Source organism: Phodopus roborovskii, unplaced genomic scaffold (assembly GCF_943737965.1).
Source record: "Phodopus roborovskii unplaced genomic scaffold, PHOROB, whole genome shotgun sequence".
NCBI classification, from domain to species: Eukaryota; Metazoa; Chordata; class Mammalia; order Rodentia; family Cricetidae; genus Phodopus; species Phodopus roborovskii.
The window spans coordinates 4,193,566-4,213,071 of NW_026125397.1; the positions used below are offsets into that span (position 1 = coordinate 4,193,566).

At 39.3% G+C, this 19,506-nt stretch overlaps 1 protein-coding gene across 1 annotated transcript in view; it reads left to right on the forward strand.

Moving 5' to 3' along the window:
* Hbs1l (HBS1 like translational GTPase) overlaps window positions 1-19,115 on the forward strand; it is a 71,651-nt gene extending 52,536 nt beyond the window's left edge. The window contains exons 10-18 of the mRNA XM_051175373.1: window positions 1,734-1,808; window positions 3,696-3,813; window positions 4,297-4,365; window positions 6,456-6,560; window positions 10,359-10,449; window positions 10,777-10,885; window positions 15,794-15,894; window positions 17,781-17,925; window positions 18,486-19,115. Of these exons, the coding sequence (XP_051031330.1) occupies window positions 1,734-1,808; window positions 3,696-3,813; window positions 4,297-4,365; window positions 6,456-6,560; window positions 10,359-10,449; window positions 10,777-10,885; window positions 15,794-15,894; window positions 17,781-17,925; window positions 18,486-18,497 (825 nt within the window). The 3' untranslated portion in view covers window positions 18,498-19,115. The remainder of the gene's footprint in view (window positions 1-1,733; window positions 1,809-3,695; window positions 3,814-4,296; window positions 4,366-6,455; window positions 6,561-10,358; window positions 10,450-10,776; window positions 10,886-15,793; window positions 15,895-17,780; window positions 17,926-18,485) is intronic.
* Window positions 19,116-19,506: the final 391 nt, after the last annotated feature.

Here is a 19,506-nt window from a genome sequence, read left to right on the forward strand (position 1 = left end):
TAAATGGGTACTGTCATGCAAATGTAGATGCCCACAGAAGGAACTAGTGTGTATTTTATTAGTTGCCATATCAAGAAAAGCAAATTTGCTATCTTTTAATTAACTGAACATGATATTATTAATTTTAAGCAAGAATATCTTATTTTCAAAATCACTTTTTGGAATTTAATACTTTTCAATTACAAAACAATATGCAGCATTGTAAAATAAAAGTATAAAACTATTTCATTGTATATCCATCAATTTTATTTTTATAGATGAGTTTTAATTTTTTTTTTCTCTCCATCGCAACCATAGGATTATATGATTGCCTCCTTTGTAAAATGTTGACAACATTCCAGTGCATGTTTTCTTGGATAAAGAGTTTTTTTTATGGCTTTATTGTATGCTATGTTAATGATACGATTCATTCAAACAATTTAATTTTGAAGATTTCCAGTTGTTTTGTGGATGTATGGGAGTGACTATTTGGGCCTCAGGCCATATAACTTTTAAAACTTGCTAAATGGGGTGTGAGTGCCTTTGAGAAATGTGTTGATTATTTACTCTTGGCACATGTGGTGTATTTATGACCGTAAACTAGCAAATCAACTGTTATGAAAATTTTATTTTCTAATTTGATATACAGAACATATTTCATTTGTTAACTACATTGTTTTATGAATAGTAAAGATATTTAAGTATGTTTTTCCTTTGGAACTTATATGTATAGTTTACTCATTTTCCATTTTGTTATTTGGACATACAGATATGTATTTTACTCATTTTTATGTTTAAATATATTCTTCACCCTAGCTTCTGATCAATTTTCACTAGTATTCTCTGTTAGTTCTTCTAAAGCTTATTATTGCATGTAGTATTAATTTTTCTATAGCACTTTTGTATGAAAATTTCAAACGTGGAGAAAACTAGAAAGTTTTTTGGGTAAATAGTCATATTGTAACCACTACATGAGACTCTGGACTTTATTGCTTTCACTCCTCTCATGGTATGTGTTGTAATCTAAGAAAAGCAACACACGAGAGAGAGATGCCATGTGACAGGGTTCAAGCAGAGGGTTTTTATTAGGGAAGGGATCATAAAAAGGGAAGAGGGAAGACCATTCTCCGGAGACAGGAGCAGCAAGAGGAGAAAGGAAAGGGGGACAGTAGGGGGGGAGAGAGACACAAACAGAGAGAGGAAACGGGTCGCTGGGAGGTGGGCGGGGCCCTTTTACAAAGGGAACTTAGTGAGTGTGCACAGGTGGTGCTCTTAGTGGCTGCAGTTGAGGGCGTATCCTGTCAGAAGCCAAGGACAGGGCAATACAGGTGCCTGAATACTAACAGTATGTATTTGCACATAATTGTAGTCACTGGTATACATACACCTATATTCTGCATATGACCTAGAGTTGACATTCCATACTTGTTTAGTATGATTGGCTGAGGTGGGTGTCAGTACTTTTATTTTAATCTAATGTTTGATCAAAGCATGACTTAATAAATTACTTATCTCCAAATTCAAAATCACTTTTAGCATAACTAGTAGAGTCTAACAGTAAGAGGTTGTTTGCTTCCTGTTTGAGGAAAAGTTAATAGTTAATCTTGGGTCATATTAATGGTAAGATTTTTTTTTTTGAGTTTTAATTTTAATTTACATTTTATATATTTGGCTATGTACATGTTATTATAGAAATTCTGATTTTATGTGTCATTCTCATGCATAATTCTAAGTATAAATTGGATCTTTATCAGGTAAATTGGCAACAAGAAAGATTTCAAGAGATTACTGGAAAACTTGGCCACTTTCTTAAGCAAGCAGGTTTTAAGGTATGATAATTTTAAATTTGGTAATTTCCCTAAGTCACTTTACTGATATAAGAAAACAAGCTAATATATTAATATTCCTTTTTAGTCTTTATTTTTTTAATTTTTAATTAAACCATTTTATCATTTCCCCCACTCTTCTACTCCCTCCAGCTCTTCCAATACCCAACCCTCTTGTTCACTCTCAAATCACGGCCTGTTTTTCTTCAGTTGTTACTGTTTTAATATATATCATATATATGTGTGCATATATCATATATATATGCATAAATATGTAAATACAGCCTGCTGAGTCCCTTTAGTGTTGCTTGTATGTATATGATTTCAGGGCTAACTCTTTGGTACTGGTTAATCAATTAGGGGCTCATCCTCAGGGAAGACCACTTCCCTCTCTTAGCATTCCTTACTTGACTGTTCTTTGTCTAAGGGTGTATGTAGCCTTAGGCAAAGACTTACCCTTCCATGTTAGCATGTCTATTGGTTCTGTCATTGTTTACGTCTTGTTTTAGCATACATATTATTGGTTATCATGGATGTAATTTCCCTATCATTTCTAGGGATCGATCTTGTTCTTTGTCCTCTGGCTCTTTCTTGCAATCTTTCTGTCCCCTCGTCCACTGTGTTCCTTGAGCCTTAGGTGTGTGGGATTATGTTGTGGTGTTATCACTTGGAGCTAGGCACCCCACAGTTGTTCTCTTCTCTTGGGTCATTTGTAACTTTTGTAGTGGTCTCTATCTGCAGGACCGGGAAGCTTCTCTCATGAGGTTGAGAAGCTACAGTTATCTATGGATAAAAGAATAAGTATTTAGAATGCACTTAGGAAACGCTTAGTAAAGAGGCAAAGTAGGTTCTCCTCTAAGGTCCATAACCTTACTAGCCATGAGTGGTTGGGTAATTTTCCAAAACAGGCATGATTTCTTTCCTGTTAAGCAGGCCTTGAATCCAATTCTATTTCTGTTGGTTACAGCTAAGACATAAGTACTATGTTGCACCTTTAGGGTTATCTTCCCATGCTACTCATTGCTATGGTTCAGAGGTGTCTCAACTGGGTGGGATTGTTGATTGCATACCTCCTGGGAGAGCTTGCTAATCCACAGGGAGGAGGCTTTAAGGACAAATCCAGTTCAATTTCCCCTAGTCCTGTGTCTAAAGTGTGTGGTGTCTTCAGCAATAGGGTCTTACCTGCAACTTCTGAGAGACAACCAATGGCAACAGAAATACCCTATATTGCTTTGGAAATCTCTTAGACTCCCTTCACCAACAATTGAAAGTTTTTTATACCTAGTACTGGAGTTTTTGTTAGTTTATGGCTCTTAGGGTAGTATTATTGTCCCAAGTAACATAACTTCATTAAAACTATATGTATATACATACACTTACATGTTTTATATGTAATTTAAAAAATATAAAATTATACCTTATGGCTTATTCATAAATCCTTAGTGTTATTTATACCTATTCCTTCTGTATTGATATTATCTTGTTAAGTATGTTTAATTCTATTTTTTCTTTCTAGTTCCTTCTGGTACATATATATAATATATTCTTTAAAATGCCTGACTTTTAAAATGTGCATATATTGAGTATTTGGCCTGGGTTTTATATAAATAAGAGATTCCTTCCCACCTTCCACTTTAGATAGTTAAGGCATATTGATAGAAAAGAATTTACCTAGCAAAAACCTATAATGTGCCTACATCAGTGAGTAAATATGCTTTAATATTTAGAAGAAATTTCCCCCAAATAACTGCTTGGCTGGTTGCTGTTACCTTTTGAGAAGTCTGTTTCTGTTCATTTGCACACTTGACTCAGTCATAGTGATGATGAGTCTTTGCCTTTTCTGCTTATGGAATGCTCTAAGTAAGTTCCCACCTTCCATCTCGTTAATAGGAGAGTGACGTAGCTTTTATCCCTACGAGTGGTCTCAGTGGTGAAAATTTAATCACAAGATCACAGTCGAGTGAGCTCACCATGTGGTATAAAGGATCCTGTTTATTAGAACAAATTGGTATGTACACTGCTGCCACGCTGTTTTGATGCGCTATGAACTTGATATTAATTATTATTTAGAGTTCTTTATGAGAGACAGAATGTATATGAAAAAGCATAGAAACTAGGCTCTCAGTTTTGAAATCATGCGACTATTTAAAATAATACTCAGTGCTTTGAAGCTACATAATGAGATTAGATCTACCCTCCTTGTCTGAAAGACTAGTTAGAATTAAGTGATACATGGGAAATGCATAGGGCTTATAAATGTAAAGTTTATGAGTGACAGTCATTTGCTGTTAATATTTTAAAAATCAATTCTTTTTCTGGAAGAAGAGAGACAATGATGGGCACACTTGAGATAGTGGAAAAATAATTCTTTTTTTGTGTGTGTGTTTGCGGATCTTGGGAATCAAGCCAGACCCCGTGCAGGCTGGGCTCTTCTGCTGAACAATGTCCACAGCCCCATAATAAGATTAAACATTTGTCTTTTTTCTACCAGATTCCTTCAAGCCCCCTCAACGAGCCATTGACAAACCTTTTAGGTTATGTGTGTCAGATGTCTTCAAAGGTGAGTACTGCGCTGTAGACTGGCTGTCGGGCTGCCTGCCTCCTCTTGTTTTCCTGTTATACTGCTTTGGGTTCATCCCCTCTGCATGAATGTGAGGACGAGCAGTGAGCTTTTACTCTTAACTCACATGGCCCAGTCCTAGAGCCCCGAACACCCTTCAGTTTACACACCACTTCCCACTTCATGTTCACCTGCCAGGGGCAAAGAGACTTGTGATTTGGAAAATTCATCATTTCTTAACATTGAGAGTAAGGGACTATCGAGATGGCTCTCTCTCTCTGAAAAGGCACTTGCCACCAAGCCTGACAGCTAAGTTCGATCCCTTGGTCCCACATCAACCCCTGAAGGTTTTCTGACCTTCACACAGTTGCACTGCAGTGATTGAACATACACATTCAGACACACTAAACACGTACTTTTAAAATTAGTAAAATGCATTTATATTTTAAGATCCTGATTGGCACCCGTGTCTGCCTGTGGTTCCATGCTTTAGTGTTCCTTCCTTCCTTTGCCTGTTTCCTACCCTCCTGTGTCAGTCTGGGGAAGACAGAGTATCACATAGACAACGGGGGCAGTTTAATATGAGAAATCAGAACCATTAACTGTGACAAAAGACTAGTGATTAAGATACCAGGAAACCTTGTACTCTAGAGCTAAGGGGGGCAAAGATTCAGACCAATGGAGAAGGTGCTATACTAACTACCTGAGAATGTGTCTAACTTAAAAATACGTATAAACTATCTAGAAAACTGTAGAAAGATGGTAGAATGAAAGATGTAAACCAAAGTATATAATATTGCTAGATTGGAATAATTGTTATTATAAAGATGTCAGTTATCCATTATCACACAGAAAATAAAGAGTGTATTGGCACTGACAAACTTTACACTGATTAGTGTGCTCATCCACACAGGTACCCACTAACATTCCCTATCTCCAGCCCTGCACTGGTATCCATTGTTAGTGTTTTCTCTGCCATTTATTTTGTGAACCTTTGAAGGCAAGCAGAGTCTTAGGCACCTGCAACATCTAGTCCGGTACCCAGCACAAGGTACATTTAGTGAATGAACATCAGGGATGGGATGGAATTGAAATACAGTCATGACTAGTCGGCTGAGAGGTGTGGTGGAGGGAACACGGTTATTCTCTTGAAATGCCCAGTGTCTGTGTGGAACACCCACCAGAAGCAGGTGCTTTCCTGTAGCTGATGTTTGATGAGCCCCTGCTCTCTCTCTGGCTTTCTGGGCAGCTTCCCAGCTTCTGCCTTGCTTGTTCCCTTTAGCGTAGCGTGCTGAGGTCACACACGCACACACACATTCTCTAGTTCTGACTCCTGCCGTACTCAAATTTGCATTCCTTTTGATGATGGTTGTTGTCTTAGCTATCATGAGACTTTTTTCTTCCTGGTTTTTTTGACCCACTTTCTCTTGCCACCTCATTTTTGTGACCTGCCTCCTGGGTGTGTGGGCTTCATTTCCAGATTCTGAAATAGTGTTCTCATGCTTCATTTCTCTTATTCTGCATGCTTTTCATGAAGTATGTCTGTAATTTCCCCTACTGCCCACACTTTTTGATGCTTCCCATATTTATGTGTCTAACCTGAGCCTGGAATCTCAGCCTCAGAACAGAGATTGTAGGTAGGCCACCTGAATATCACAGACATTTGAAGTTAACCAAAGCTATTAGCATCTTATTCCTTAGTTCTCTGCCTCCTACCCTCTCTCCCTCCAGAGCCTTGCATGTTGTGGGCCAGTGCTGGGCAGTAAGCTGCACCCCAGTGTGCCCCTGTGGACTCTTAGGCACACAGTTTTTCTGTTTATTTTAAATTGTGTTTTTGGCCCTTGAGTTCACTTGCTTTTGTCTTTCTTTACTGGGCTAAGTTTCTTATGGAAAATGGTCTGTTTCGAATAGTCTTATTTGCAAGAAAAACTGGAATGTGAATATTTAGTAGAGGTATTAAAATTTTTAACTTGACCATTGCTTGGTGTTTAATTCCTGGCCTTTTGTAACTGTGTAGGAAAGAAATATCACAATATTAATTATCAGCTAACATTACTACATGCTTCATGTGATGTTGGTATGTTTTGCAGATCAAGGATCTGGCTTTTGTGTGACTGGTAAAATTGAAGCTGGTTATATCCAAACTGGAGACCGACTGTTAGCAATGCCACCCAATGAAACTTGTACTGCAAAAGGTATGAGCAGTGTACAGCATGCTTTTGCTAACAGGTCTGAGACAGCAGGTTTCTTCTTCAGTAGTTTGGTTAAAACTCCGGAGTAAATATCCTCTTACTGAAATTGTGACTCACTGTCAAAATGATACTGACTGTTGAACACTAAAACATGAAAACATTAAACGATTTCTTTTCTGTTGTGGCACATGGCAGTGTGTACATATAACACTCTGACCCTGGCAGTATTCTGTTTTGGTCACTGAGTCATAACATCTGCTTTAAGACTGAGCCAGCTGTATATATACCAGACAGATACTTACAAAATTATAATTTGTAGAAGAAATTAAAGAATCCAGCCTGATAGTATAGCTAGTCAGTAGCAGGTAGCTTGTCACCATGGAATCCGTATTTCGGAATCAGTTAACAGCTTTGATCATGTTTGTACCTATTCTTGATACCTTTGATTTCACCCCTCCATGTTTAAGGTAAATATAGGAAGACATAAGTAAGAGGCCAACACAGAAAAACTTAGTATTAAGGAGAAATTGAGCTGACTGAAGTTACCAGCTCCACTGCTTTTTCAGAGGTGTGCGTTTTGTTCAGTGCCGATGATTGTTGATAACTGTTTCCGCCTAAGGTTTGCCTTTCGTGTGTATGCTCTTATCTAAATTTAGCTTATGAAGTTCTCACTTCTACTTAACCTGAACCTGACTTCTAGCGAATCTGTGACTTCTGAGTAAAATGGAAGATGTTTTACAATAGAATAATATCACTTATAGCAAGTGTAAGCTGAAGTATATATATATATATATATATATATATACACACACCCTAATGGAAATGTTAGCATTTGAGTATACCCTCTATTGCTCATTTAGTTTGTGTTCATAGTTGTACTTGGCAAGTTTATGAATTTGAATGTACGTTTTTAAAACTTTCAGTTTTAAACATCTCCTGACACTATGTGCCCTTCTCCTCCTCCCTCCACTCCCTCAGGTGGTAGAGACTGAACCCAGACACCTGCTAGGTAGAGATGCCACTGAGTCACATGCTCTTGCTATGTAGTCTTGCTATGCAGCTCAGGATAGCTCTGTAGGCTGGCCTTCCTGCCATAGCCTCTCAAGTGCTGAGAGCCCATGTATGAGCCACCACCAGTATTTTAAGAAATTGATAAATATCTTTTTAGGTCATATGCACAACCTATATTTAAGGGTTTTATGGGAATGGCAAAATCTGTTTCAGTTTGATCCTGTTCTTCTTGCCAGCCAGAGACCATGGCATGTCTGGGTAGGTGAAAAATAATATGTACTCTACGAAGATCCACTTTCCATAACTCTGGTGTTTCAAGTGCAGCTCTCTGCTTCTGCTCTTGAGGCGAATAAGACCTGCAGCACTGGATGCAGAGGTGGCTTTCCATGCCCGTAGGAAGAACCGAGTGCAGTTCCTAGAGCCCACGTGGCAGAGGCTGGCATGGGCACTTGGAATCCTTGCCCTGAGAGGCAGGCAGGTCGCCTCTGGCTTTCGCTGCAGTTAAACTGCTCAGCAAAGTCCTGCCTCAAAACAAAACAACCGAACAGCATGAGATTGTTGGTGCTTGAGGAACACCACCTGAGCTTGACCTTTGTTCTCCATGTGCTCATGTGTGTATCTCTCTCTCTCAAGAATGGAAACACTTTGGAAATACTAATTTCTGGCAGCTAATGAGCTTTTTTAGAATAAACTAAAAACAGGATTATTTTGCATAAGCAGCAGCTGAGGGTTAAAAACATGGTTCTAAAATGACCACAGGCCTTAACATTGAGTCCCTGTGGTCATCTACGAGACCATGTTCCTTCCTGCTGTGTGCTCCTCCTCCACATGGAGCTCTGAGCATCCCCTCTAGTCGACGGTTCTTCAGAGGTTCAGAGGCGCTTCTGCCGAGTCTTGCCTGGTCCTGGGCAGTCCCAGCCCTCGGCTCTGCCCGCTGCTTTTGCTAGGTATGCCAGGTGGATCTGTGTGCTCTTTGCTGTAAATACACAGGTACACCTGTGTTACTCTGAGAACTGAGGCCTGACTGCTATCAGGAAGCAATTCCAAGACAGCAAATTTAAATGTAGTGGCTGTGCCTGTAATTCCAGGCTTTGGGAAGTGGAGGAGGGAGGGGTACAATTACTTCAGGGCCATTTTAGACCACGTTGTGAGTTAGTTAGTGGACAGCCTGGGATGCCTGAAAAAAACTAAAACAAAACATATCAAGTGTCTGGAGTATTAAAAGAAAGCCTCCTTTTGTAATGTTTGACCAAGGAGAAACCTTTAGAAAATAGATATGGGTTAGTAACATGGTTGGGAGAAAAAAAGAGACATTGTAAGTAGTTTGGAAAATTGGTCAATAAATATGAAAAGGCCTTTAAAAATCTTAAGCCAAAGGCAGTCTCTAGACCAACTACCTCATATTTTCGTCCCCATTTCCTAGTAGATATAAATATGGCCATTTTTAATTATATTTAAAAATTAAATGTCAGCTGGGCAGTGGTGGTGCATGTCTTTAATCCCAGCACTTGGGAGGCAGAGATAGGTGAATCTTTGTGAGTTCAAGGCCAGCGTGGTCTACAGAGCTACACAGAGATACTCTGTCTTGAAAAAGTTAAAAAAAAAAAATTTAATGTTGATATTTGGCTGACATTTAAATCAGTCAGTTTTGTATTTAAATTTGCAATTTAAATTACTAATTTTTGAAGTGAAGGGTGCTGTTTTAAAAGAGTTTGTGAGTAAAGGGGGGAAAGTAGAGTTTTATAAGTAAATGAGTTATATATAATTTGTTAAACATATGTCAGTCCAGAACAGTTCTACCATGACTGGCCTACACACTGTCTTTATTGGAAGGCACAACTTCCAGTGAAAATTAATTTAACCTATAGCTCTAACCCATCAAATAAAATAACACAGGATTTTTTTCAAAAGCCATGTAATAAGGAAGCTAAATACTGCCCTCAGGATTTGCTCTGCAGGACTGTTTTGAGGTGACAGGTGTGTGTGTGTGTGTGTGTGTGTGTGTGTGTGTGTGTGTGTGTGTGTGTGTGTGGTGTGGTGATTTTTAAGTTAAATTTTGTTGCTGTTTTCTTAATCTGTGTCTCCTGTAGCAACTCATGGTATACAAACACTCTGAGAAGAAGTTAACTTTGAACAGGGATAGCTAAGGGCTAGATGAGAGGACACTCAGCCTCTGATTGAACACACTTCCTTCAGAGCTCCCCTGGAACACTGGTCATTCTCTGATTGAAAACAAAGTTTGCCCAGTCTGAAGGGACACATCTACAGTCCCAGAATCCAGGCAGGAAGATCATAGAGGTCAAGGCCAGCCTAGGCTATGCCTTGGGACTTTCTTGTGGGGTGGAGGATGAAATGAAGGGCAGGACAGGTCAAGAGAATAAAATACTACCAGCCACCTTTGCCAGTCCAGTGTTTTATGTTTTTAGGAGTAATTTAATAGTTTGGGCTATTTAACTGTGCCTACACCCATTAATATAGCAGCAGTATTTGAATGAAGTCTATTGGGAGACTATTGCTTCATCGTGGAAATGAGTTTGAAATATTTGATTAAATGGCAAGGAAGCAGCTTCCTGTGGGCAAACACCAGCCACCGTGGTTAGGGTGGTGCTCTAGAGCATCAAGTCTATAGAGGAACTGTGCTCCCTCCACACGTGGTCCACGTCTCACTCCTCACCCATTCAAATCGAAAATGATGAGTACAGTGATGAACCCCCCCCCCCAAGGCTCTGGGCTGTCAAGGCCCCGTGCAGAGGTGTTTCAATGTAGGCTTTGGTTTTTACTCATTTCCAGGAATCACTCTGCATGATGAACCTGTTGATTGGGCAGCAGCGGGTGATCACGTTAGTCTTACTTTGGTTGGGATGGATATCATCAAAATCAAGTGAGTAAGAAAGCATGTTTAAACAGCCTTTGCGTCAGATAAAGGACGTCAGGGTACATGGGCTTTGCAATCCACTAATTCTGTTTGAGCCAGAATTTTATTTGGCCAAATATAATTTCAGCAAATGCCATCTAAAGTAAATGGAGTTACTTCATGTTGACACACAAAATTACCCTGTGCTTAGCTTGAAAGCTACAATGCATGAATCTGTGCTTGAGTGTGGGGGTGGGGTGTCCTTAGAAAACATTCCTCTTTGCTTAATTATTTGTTTCTTTCCAACTGACCTTTTTCATGTTCATTCATTCATATTCTTGTTGTCCGTTATAGTGTTGGTTGTATATTTTGTGGCCCCAAAGAACCTATTAAGGCTTGCACTCGCTTCAGAGCCCGGATCCTCATCTTCAATATTGAAGTTCCTATCACTAAAGGATTTCCTGTAAGTTTTCTATGTGTGGTCCTTGCTTCTGTGAACTTGGGGAAGTTCTAACTCATCTTAAAATGTGCCGATTGTTTCAAAGGAACACCTTTTCTAATTTAGAAAGATAAGTTAGAATTTTAAAGTGCTTTTTTTTTGTTTCTTATTTTCATTCTTTTAAAAAGTATATTCTATTATTTATTTTCTGTGTATGGGTACTTGTTCACGTGTTTGTCTGCACACCATGTGTGCCCACAGAGGCCAAAAAGAGCATCAGATCCTCTGGTAGTGAGTTATTGGCAGTTGTGGGAATCAAACCAGGTCCTTTGGAAAAGCAGCCAGTGTCTGTAACCCCTGAGGCACCTCTTCAGCCCTTATTTTTATTTCTGGGTCTGAGAACTTTTTCAAGAGAAGATATTTTCATAATCAGTTGATTCAATCTGATGATAATATAGTTTTTCTGGGGAAAATGATAGGCTTTTTACTGGGTAGGAAAGCTTACCTAGCATCTTAAATTTAGGTGCTTCTGTTTTGTTTAATATACTCATTTTCGGTATTTCTCAGTATAAAGGTGATAGATTAGCTTAAAAGGTTAGCAAGCCATGCAAATACAGAGAATAGGAATGCCGTTTGCTTAATCCATAGACGTCTGCTGTTTTAACTTCATGTTTTCTTGCTCACATACTATGCACCTGACATGTGTGCACACTGAGATTTTAGGTCTGTCCTGAGCTCTCATCACATTGATGAGCTCTGACCATGCATGATAAGACTGCTCCACAGGGCAGGATCAGCTCAAGCCCACTTCACAGGGATGAGGGGTTTTGATAGTGTTTCTAATCCCAGGAAAATACTACTTGTGGATTTCTCATTTCATGTATAATTTTCTTCTCATAGACTTTAGAACTCTCATGTAATTCCCTGCATTTATAACTTGACAGGCCACTCCTTTCTAATCAGATCATATAGTACAGACACTTTGTAACACAAAAAGTATGTTTTGAGGCTGGAGAGATGGCTCAGTGGTTAAGAGCATTGACTGCTCTTCCAGAGGACCGGGGTTCAAATCCCAGCGTCCACATGGCAGCTTACAGTTGTCTGTCACTCCAGTTCCAGGGGACCTGACACCCATGGCAAAACACCAATGCACATAAAATAAATAATTTTTTTTTAAAAGTGTGTCTCAGTGAATTTGAATACTTTCCTTTGAAGGCAAAAGTCACTTTCCCTGTGCAATGTTCTTGTTTTTATAAATTCTGGAAAGCTGTTACTCACATAAATACACACTATTTGTTTCAATTTGGCATCTTATTCTGATCTAGAAAGATAACACAGCCAGAATTTATTATCGTTTTAAAAAATGTTTCACCAAAAGAATTGTTATAGTTGAAATATTTCATTATTAACCATTTTGGATTAGCAAGTAGGCTCCGGTCAAATGCTTTAGAATGAATGGAACTGATTCCTAGAAAGCAGGGGAGTTGTTGTAGCCCATGTTTACATACACAATAATTAGTATTTGCCAATGGAGAGGTGTCAAGAGGGGAATGCTTGCTTTGAATAGTACCACTGTCTTCTTGTCTATACTGGTTTCTTAAAAATAAGCATCAAATGAAGCTTTTCAGCTGCTCTAAGAGACGCTCCTGCATATCAGGATAAACTGTGATCAGGAAAATTAGCCATATCTACCCACTGTGGTAGAAACAAAACTAAGACATGCCTTCTTAAACATTTAACATTTACTAATTATCACTTAATTCTGCCAGTACTACATACAGAGGTAGTGTGAATTTCCCTTAATTGTTATAGGAGCTGTACATTTTTAAAGAAGAAATTGTAAGGTTGAGTAAATTTTAATTCATATTTTATTTGTATTGTTGTTACTGTATCTAAGAAAATATACACTGTAAAGTGTAATTCATTATATCCAGTATTGATAACCATCACTGCCATTTATCTCAAGAGCATTATCACCCCAAACCAATCCTGCAGCCATTGTTCTGAGTAGAATTGAAAAGTATATTCTATGTAGCAGTTGTCTTCTTACTCTTAGTGTCCTACAATAAAAAGAGTAATAACTTTGTAATTTTGGAGAAATCCAGTTTATTTTTCTTAACTGTACATTTGGTGTCATGTCCATGAGCTCAGGGCCAAAGCCAACATCCCAAAGCTTTTTCCTAGGCATTCTTTTAGAGCCTTCAAGTTTACCTTGTATGTTTAGGTCACCAGTTAACTTGTAGTTAGTTTCATATGGGATGTTGGGTAAAGCTACATTGTTATTCATTTATATCTGCTCATCCAGTTTCCTAGCTGCATCTGCCCAGAAAGAGTCTGTTATAATCCCAGCCTGTTATAACCAATGTAGGCACCTTTGTTGACTATCAAATGATCATATATGTTCATTGGTATTTTTAGTAGCCTACTTAAGGAAATGTACTTATTTTGTTGCCTAACATAGCTTCATGAAACACAATTTGGTTCTCACAATTATCCATGAAGCCAAGTTCAATCCCTGATATCCTTAGACAGATGTATTTCAGATTTCAGAAATGTTACTGCACACATACTACACCCAACATAGTTTCTCTGTTCCAAAACTTGTTAATGTTAGTAGCATGTGAAATAACACAGGAATTGCCTCACAGTTTGGAGAAATGTTTTGAGTCTTCAGGATTGTGAGGAAGAGATTGTGAACCTTGTTAGTCCACATTTACAGACCGAGTCTTGTGAGGTTGTGACTAGGTGAATAGTGACAGTTAAGCCAGGACCCATTTTTCATCGCTTTCAACATGATGCACTTTACCATTGACTCAGTGCTGCCAATGTTTTAGGTTACGAATTTGATTTTATATATCGTATTAATGTTTTAGATTATAAATGAATTTGATTTTATACATAACATTAAGGCATCAAGATATTACACAGTAAATTTTCTCGATTGTAAATAAAGTGTTTCACTTATATTTAACAGGTTTTTTAATTAATATATGACACTGTGGAGAGAGAAGGAAAAATCAAATGTAGCCCCGTATTTCCACAAACCATTTGTTAGCCCTGGTGTTACAGCTTAGCAAAGAGTAGAAGGAATTCAGTGGAGTTCTTGTGCTATGAAGACCTAGTCAGGTGTGCCATGAGTGTAGGTTATCTTTGGGCCTGAAGAGATGTTTCTTATATACTTAGCCTTGCTTTTATATTACAGTGTACAGTTTAAGGCCCGGAGCCATTGAATATGGAATTGCTTCTCATCACTATAGCATGCTGTGACATTCTTTTGCTTGGGACTTACTTATTTTTGAAATCTTTGCATTTCATATTGTAGAATTCTATTGAAAAAGAAAACCAGGTTAGCTTTTTGGAGCCCAGGAGTTTGAGTGTGCTATTACTGTTTTTTTATATGGCTTTTAGAAAGTTCTCAAAGTCTAGGTTTGCACATCCCCACCCCCTTGCAGGTCTTTCTTTTCTCCCTTCCACTCTTCTTTGGTGATAGGGCCCATGACCTAGTGCATGCTGTGCAAGCATCCTGCCACTGAGCTACATCCCTGGTGTGCTTTTCTCTTTTCTCCAGGTTACAGCAAACTGTTGTGGTTAGGAATTCCAAATAGGAGGTGTCTTCTACAACCAAATGGCACAAAATGATGCTCAAAAACCATTTATAGCAGGGCAGCTTTACCGCTTCCTGGGACTGTGGTCTGCTGCCCTCACACTGTAGACATACAGGTAGCACACTCAAAGTTTATTATTTGAATAAGAATAGTCAGTCTGCATTCTGATTTTGATTGGCATCTACCAGCTACCCCCTTTTTCTTCATAAAAGCTTCTTTTCTAAAGCAGAAGATAGTGTCTGTGATTTCCACAGGACTCTTTGTAGCCAACATGGGAAGAGCCAGTGATTTTTAGCTTCAACTGATTGAGGTGTGCAATTCAAGCTTCCATGTAGCTCCATGACCACATTACATGACAGGACTTTCTGCCATGTCCCTTCCTTGTGAAAACATAGTTGACAGTACTTAGTATATGACCAGGTGAGGGCAGGAGTGTTCAGGATGGGGCAGCCATAGATAGTGTGATATACCAAGTCATCAGTTATCTGGATGTTTCCCCATGTGCTGGGTACTGCTAATACCAAGTGACATCTGAGCATCCTCATTTTAGTGGATGGAAATTCAGTTAGGGACTTTGCAGGTAGATAATAAGGTAAGGATCTTGGCCCAGGTAAAAGTGATTTGAACCTATATCTATTAGATTTTAAACCTGATCTAATCTTTTATATAAATAAATCTACTACCTGCCACATAGTGCTTAGTACTCAGGGATGCCTATAAATGTTGCTTTCCTCCTTTATCTCTGTATATGAGAGCTTTTATTCTTTTGGCCCAAGAACAGATGTTGTGATCACTGCTGAACATGATGGAGCCCCCTCCCTCATTCATGATAAAACTGTTCACTTGATGAACATCTGTGCTTCCAAGCATTTTCTCTCATCCTATTTATTTCTCATCACAATGCTATGGAAGTCCATTTTACCACTAAGGAAACTAATCTATAGACAGACGAAAGTCTTGGAATTCAGGCTTAGATTCTTTCTCTTACTGCTCCCTGCTCCTGGTGATGCAGCCTTGGTGGTAAGGTTGTAAACAATAGCTGCTTTTAACCTTCACAACAATCCCAAGGCACTGTTCTCTTGGCTTATACAGAGGAAATGGGAATCAGGAAGACTCTGCAGCCTACTGAGGTTCACACTGGACGCAGAGTAGAAATTTGAAGGAGCACCTCATTTGTGTGGGACCAGGTGGGCCCCTGCTGGAGAGTCTTTAGGAAGTGACTGTAGCCACAATGATGGATTGAGTGTAACTAATCATTTGCCAAAAGGAAGGGCTGCAACTACTGTCGCAAATAGTTTTCAGTATTACCTGCTTTTGTTTGCTTCAGGTGCTGTTACACTACCAAACCATCAGTGAGCCTGCTACTATTAAGCGATTGATTAGTGTCTTAAACAAAAGTACTGGTGAAGTCACAAAGAAAAAGCCCAAGTAAGTGAGTGCTTTAATGCAGAGATCTTAAACACTAACAGTGTAAGCAGATTCCTTACAGATAAGCTCATGTGTGTACTGAGGTAAGTGGAATCCATTTTACCTTTTCTACTGTGTGTGTGTGTGTGTGTGTGTACACATTTAGCGGATGAAGAGATAGCTTAGTTGGTAAAGTGTGTGCTATGCTAGAATGAGGACCTGAGTATGAGGACCTGAGTATGATCCTCAGAACCCATGGGACAAAAAGCTAGGTGACCTGGGACCTACTTGTAATGGCAGCATCCAGGAGGCAGAGCCAAGTGGATCCCTGAACTTCACTGGCTTACCAGGCTAGCATAATTGGCACGTTCATAGAGATCATGTCAAAGTACAGGATGAACAGTGCCTGAGGATGTCATCCCAGGCTGACCTTCGCCTTCCCATACATGAATACTCATGTGTATATTCACCTACACATACATGTGCAATCATACAAACACCTACATAAATGTCTAAGCTTTAGTTTGGAAATAAATGCTAGATATGATTAAAATGGTATATGGTGGTGATGTGAATTATAAATAAGAATATGAGCCACAGATATTGATAGATCAAAGATATTCCAAAAGCTAGTCCTATGTTCTTAGAGATGGATTTTAACTTGTCAGCCACTTGTTCTGAGTTTCAGCCTTGTGCTTTCCTTACATTTGTCCCTGCTCAGTGAGCTTGATCCCTAGCCTAAGAAGAATGTCTCCGCATGTTTTCTAGCTCCTTATTTTTTCTACCCTGTGATGTAACTGTGTTCTCGTCCACATGATCTTAAACTGAGGTGACTACTATCGTGTTGGTTTTCTGATTATACTTAGTCTCCAAGCTGAGGTCTGGGCAGCTCTTCTTTGCCTGATACAGAAACTATGTATACTGTAAATAAAAATAAAATAATGCAAGAGCATATGGAAAACTCAGACTCTTACTTGGTGCAGGTTAAAGGGTATCCTAGTTTGGTTTGGCTGCCTGCACTTTGGGGTTTCCCTCATCTTGAGCCCTATGGGGAATCCCACCCAAAATCCCCTTCTTTGCCCTTGAGTATTTCTCACCTTTTGCACCTGTGTAAGAGGCCCAGGAGGCCTAATGGGTTAATGGGCTGAGTGCCAGGGAAGGGAACTGAAGGCAGTCTGGTCCTCAGGAGGGAAGGGCTGCCTGCATGTCTCCTGGAGGAGATGCTGAGCAGGAGTTTCTGAGCTCCTCACATCCGGGTTTGCCATGATGCCTGGGAAACACTGCAAAACTGTAAGGGTGGCATTGCTCAAGGTCCATGTTTTCTGGGCTCTGTCATGAGTCTGTCATGATGTATGCCTCAGCAATCACACAAAGCAGCATAGTGACACAAAGCTTGCAAGTGGCAGTAAGATGTGGGATTCTAACCGATCCAGTGACTTCTATAAATGCTCCTCTAAGTGCGATTGTTTGTGCCTGGGTTGTATGGCAGTTATTTGGAGCACTTAAATGGGCCCATCATATCTAATCTTGAAATTTCCCTCCCTGCGCCTGCTACAGAGTTGTAGTGTAATATACCCAGCATGTATGATTAAGAGTTAGTATCCTGATAATATTGAGCTAGATTTCTTCAGGGAAGGTAGGGAAGCATTGATCAGGATGGGTGTTTGAGCATTTAGGGGATAGGATGTAGTGGGCCTACCTACCCTCATTCCTTTTAGCCCGGGGTGGGGGTCGGGGGGGAATCAAAGGCATATGCTTGCATTGAAAACATAAACACATGCAGCTTTTTCTCATGGATTTGGAACTCTGGGTTGATTTGCTGGTTGGATGTGAACTCCTTTTTCAGGTGCTCCCTCATCTGTATTGCGTACCCATTTGTTCTGTCTTTGTCCTTCCACTGTTAACAGGCTGCTGAGCAAGGGCCAGAACGCATTGGTAGAGCTGCAGACACAGAGACCAGTGGCCCTGGAGCTCTACAAAGACTTCAAGGAGCTGGGGAGGTTTATGCTGCGGTATGGTGGCTCCACAATAGCTGCTGGTGTTGTCACTGAGGTATTTTGAAGCCACTGACTGTGTCCATAGTTAATCTTGTCATTTTCACCTTTCAGGGTGATTACAGAGATTTTATGGCTTAAGGGAGCACACAATATTGGAATAAGAAATTAAAATTTATATTAAAATAGTTCCTAAATATGAGAGGAGAAAAGTATCAGATATGGGGGTCAGATAAATTGAGAGTTCTGGTTTTGTTTAATAAAAGAAGCTGTGTTACTTTTCTTTAAATTAGTGGCTTTTTAGTGTATTTTAAATAAATCGTTCAGAAAATTGAATTAATGTAGTTATAACATTTTCTTAAACATAACTTTTATATATGATAAAGTGCAGTGACATTTTAAAGGAAATAGCCAGAACTGAACTGGGAAATTCCAGGAGCTTGGATTTTCTTCCATAATTCCATAACTAATATGAATATTTTATATGAAAAAACAAGTAAGTAGTGTGACAGGGGAAGGGGAAAGAATGGAGGAAAAAGCTTATTTCACTGTCCCTTGCTTTTGTTATTCTTGTAAAGTGTTTACAGTGATAGTGGTACTTTTTACTTTGTTTTGCAGATAAAAGAGTGATGGGTCCACCATGTTTCCAAATGCGGTGAGACAGTCGGCCACAGAGGCATCCAGTGGTGCGGAGATGGAAACAGTGTGCAGTTGATGTTTTGTAGATGAGAGAAACTAAAGCTATAATTAGCTGCCAAGAAGTATTAATAATCACTCCTGTAAAAATTTCGAGTTGCCAAGTGACAAAGAAAGGCCCATATTGTACTTCCGTTTCAAAAGCAGTTTTTCCCTGTGGGGTGGTAGTAAATGCATCTGTTTTCCCGAGGTTGTGAGGGTTATCCAAAGACACTTAAATCATCATGAAATGGACTCAGCTTCCAGCCAAACCAAAACCATGTTTGTTTTCTGTTTTCATGCTCCTGCTCCATGCATGTTCCAAGGAAGGGTATCTAATTGGGGCTTTTGATGTAGTCAGTCTTTGACCTGGTGCTTTTTTTAGTTAACACTAAGAAAAGATTTACTGACAGTAATAGTAAAGCTATTCTGTGTTGAAAAAAGAAAACGTCCTCACGTTCAACAAGTCTACCTTCAGAAGTGTGATTGGAAGTGACTGAAAGCTGTTCTTAGGTCACTAAGATATTATTTAAGTTGAAAAGCCAGCTAATAAAAGGCCTTAGTTTAAGCATATTGCAAAAAAATGTGTTTTATTTCTTAAACATTTATGATGGAGTCTACCCCATCACCGGATGAGGCCCAGGCACTGTGTGGGATCTTTTCACCTAAGGATTTTCTAACTAACATGAATTTTGCTTTTTATGCTAATGGTAACTCAAGTTTAGTCTTAGCCATTTTAACTGTACCTTGGGTTTCCTGTTGTTTGGAATTGATTACTGACCATATCTGGTCTTCCCTGCTGCCAGGCTTTGCTCCCTATGAAGAAGACTTGGGCTTTTCTTCAATGTTTCAATAACAAACTTGAAGGTTTAGGATTTATTGGACCATTTCCTGAGTCCAACAAAATTTGGGTTAGCTGTTTGTCCCTAGCTGAGCCTGGGATTGAACAACTCCCTATTATAGA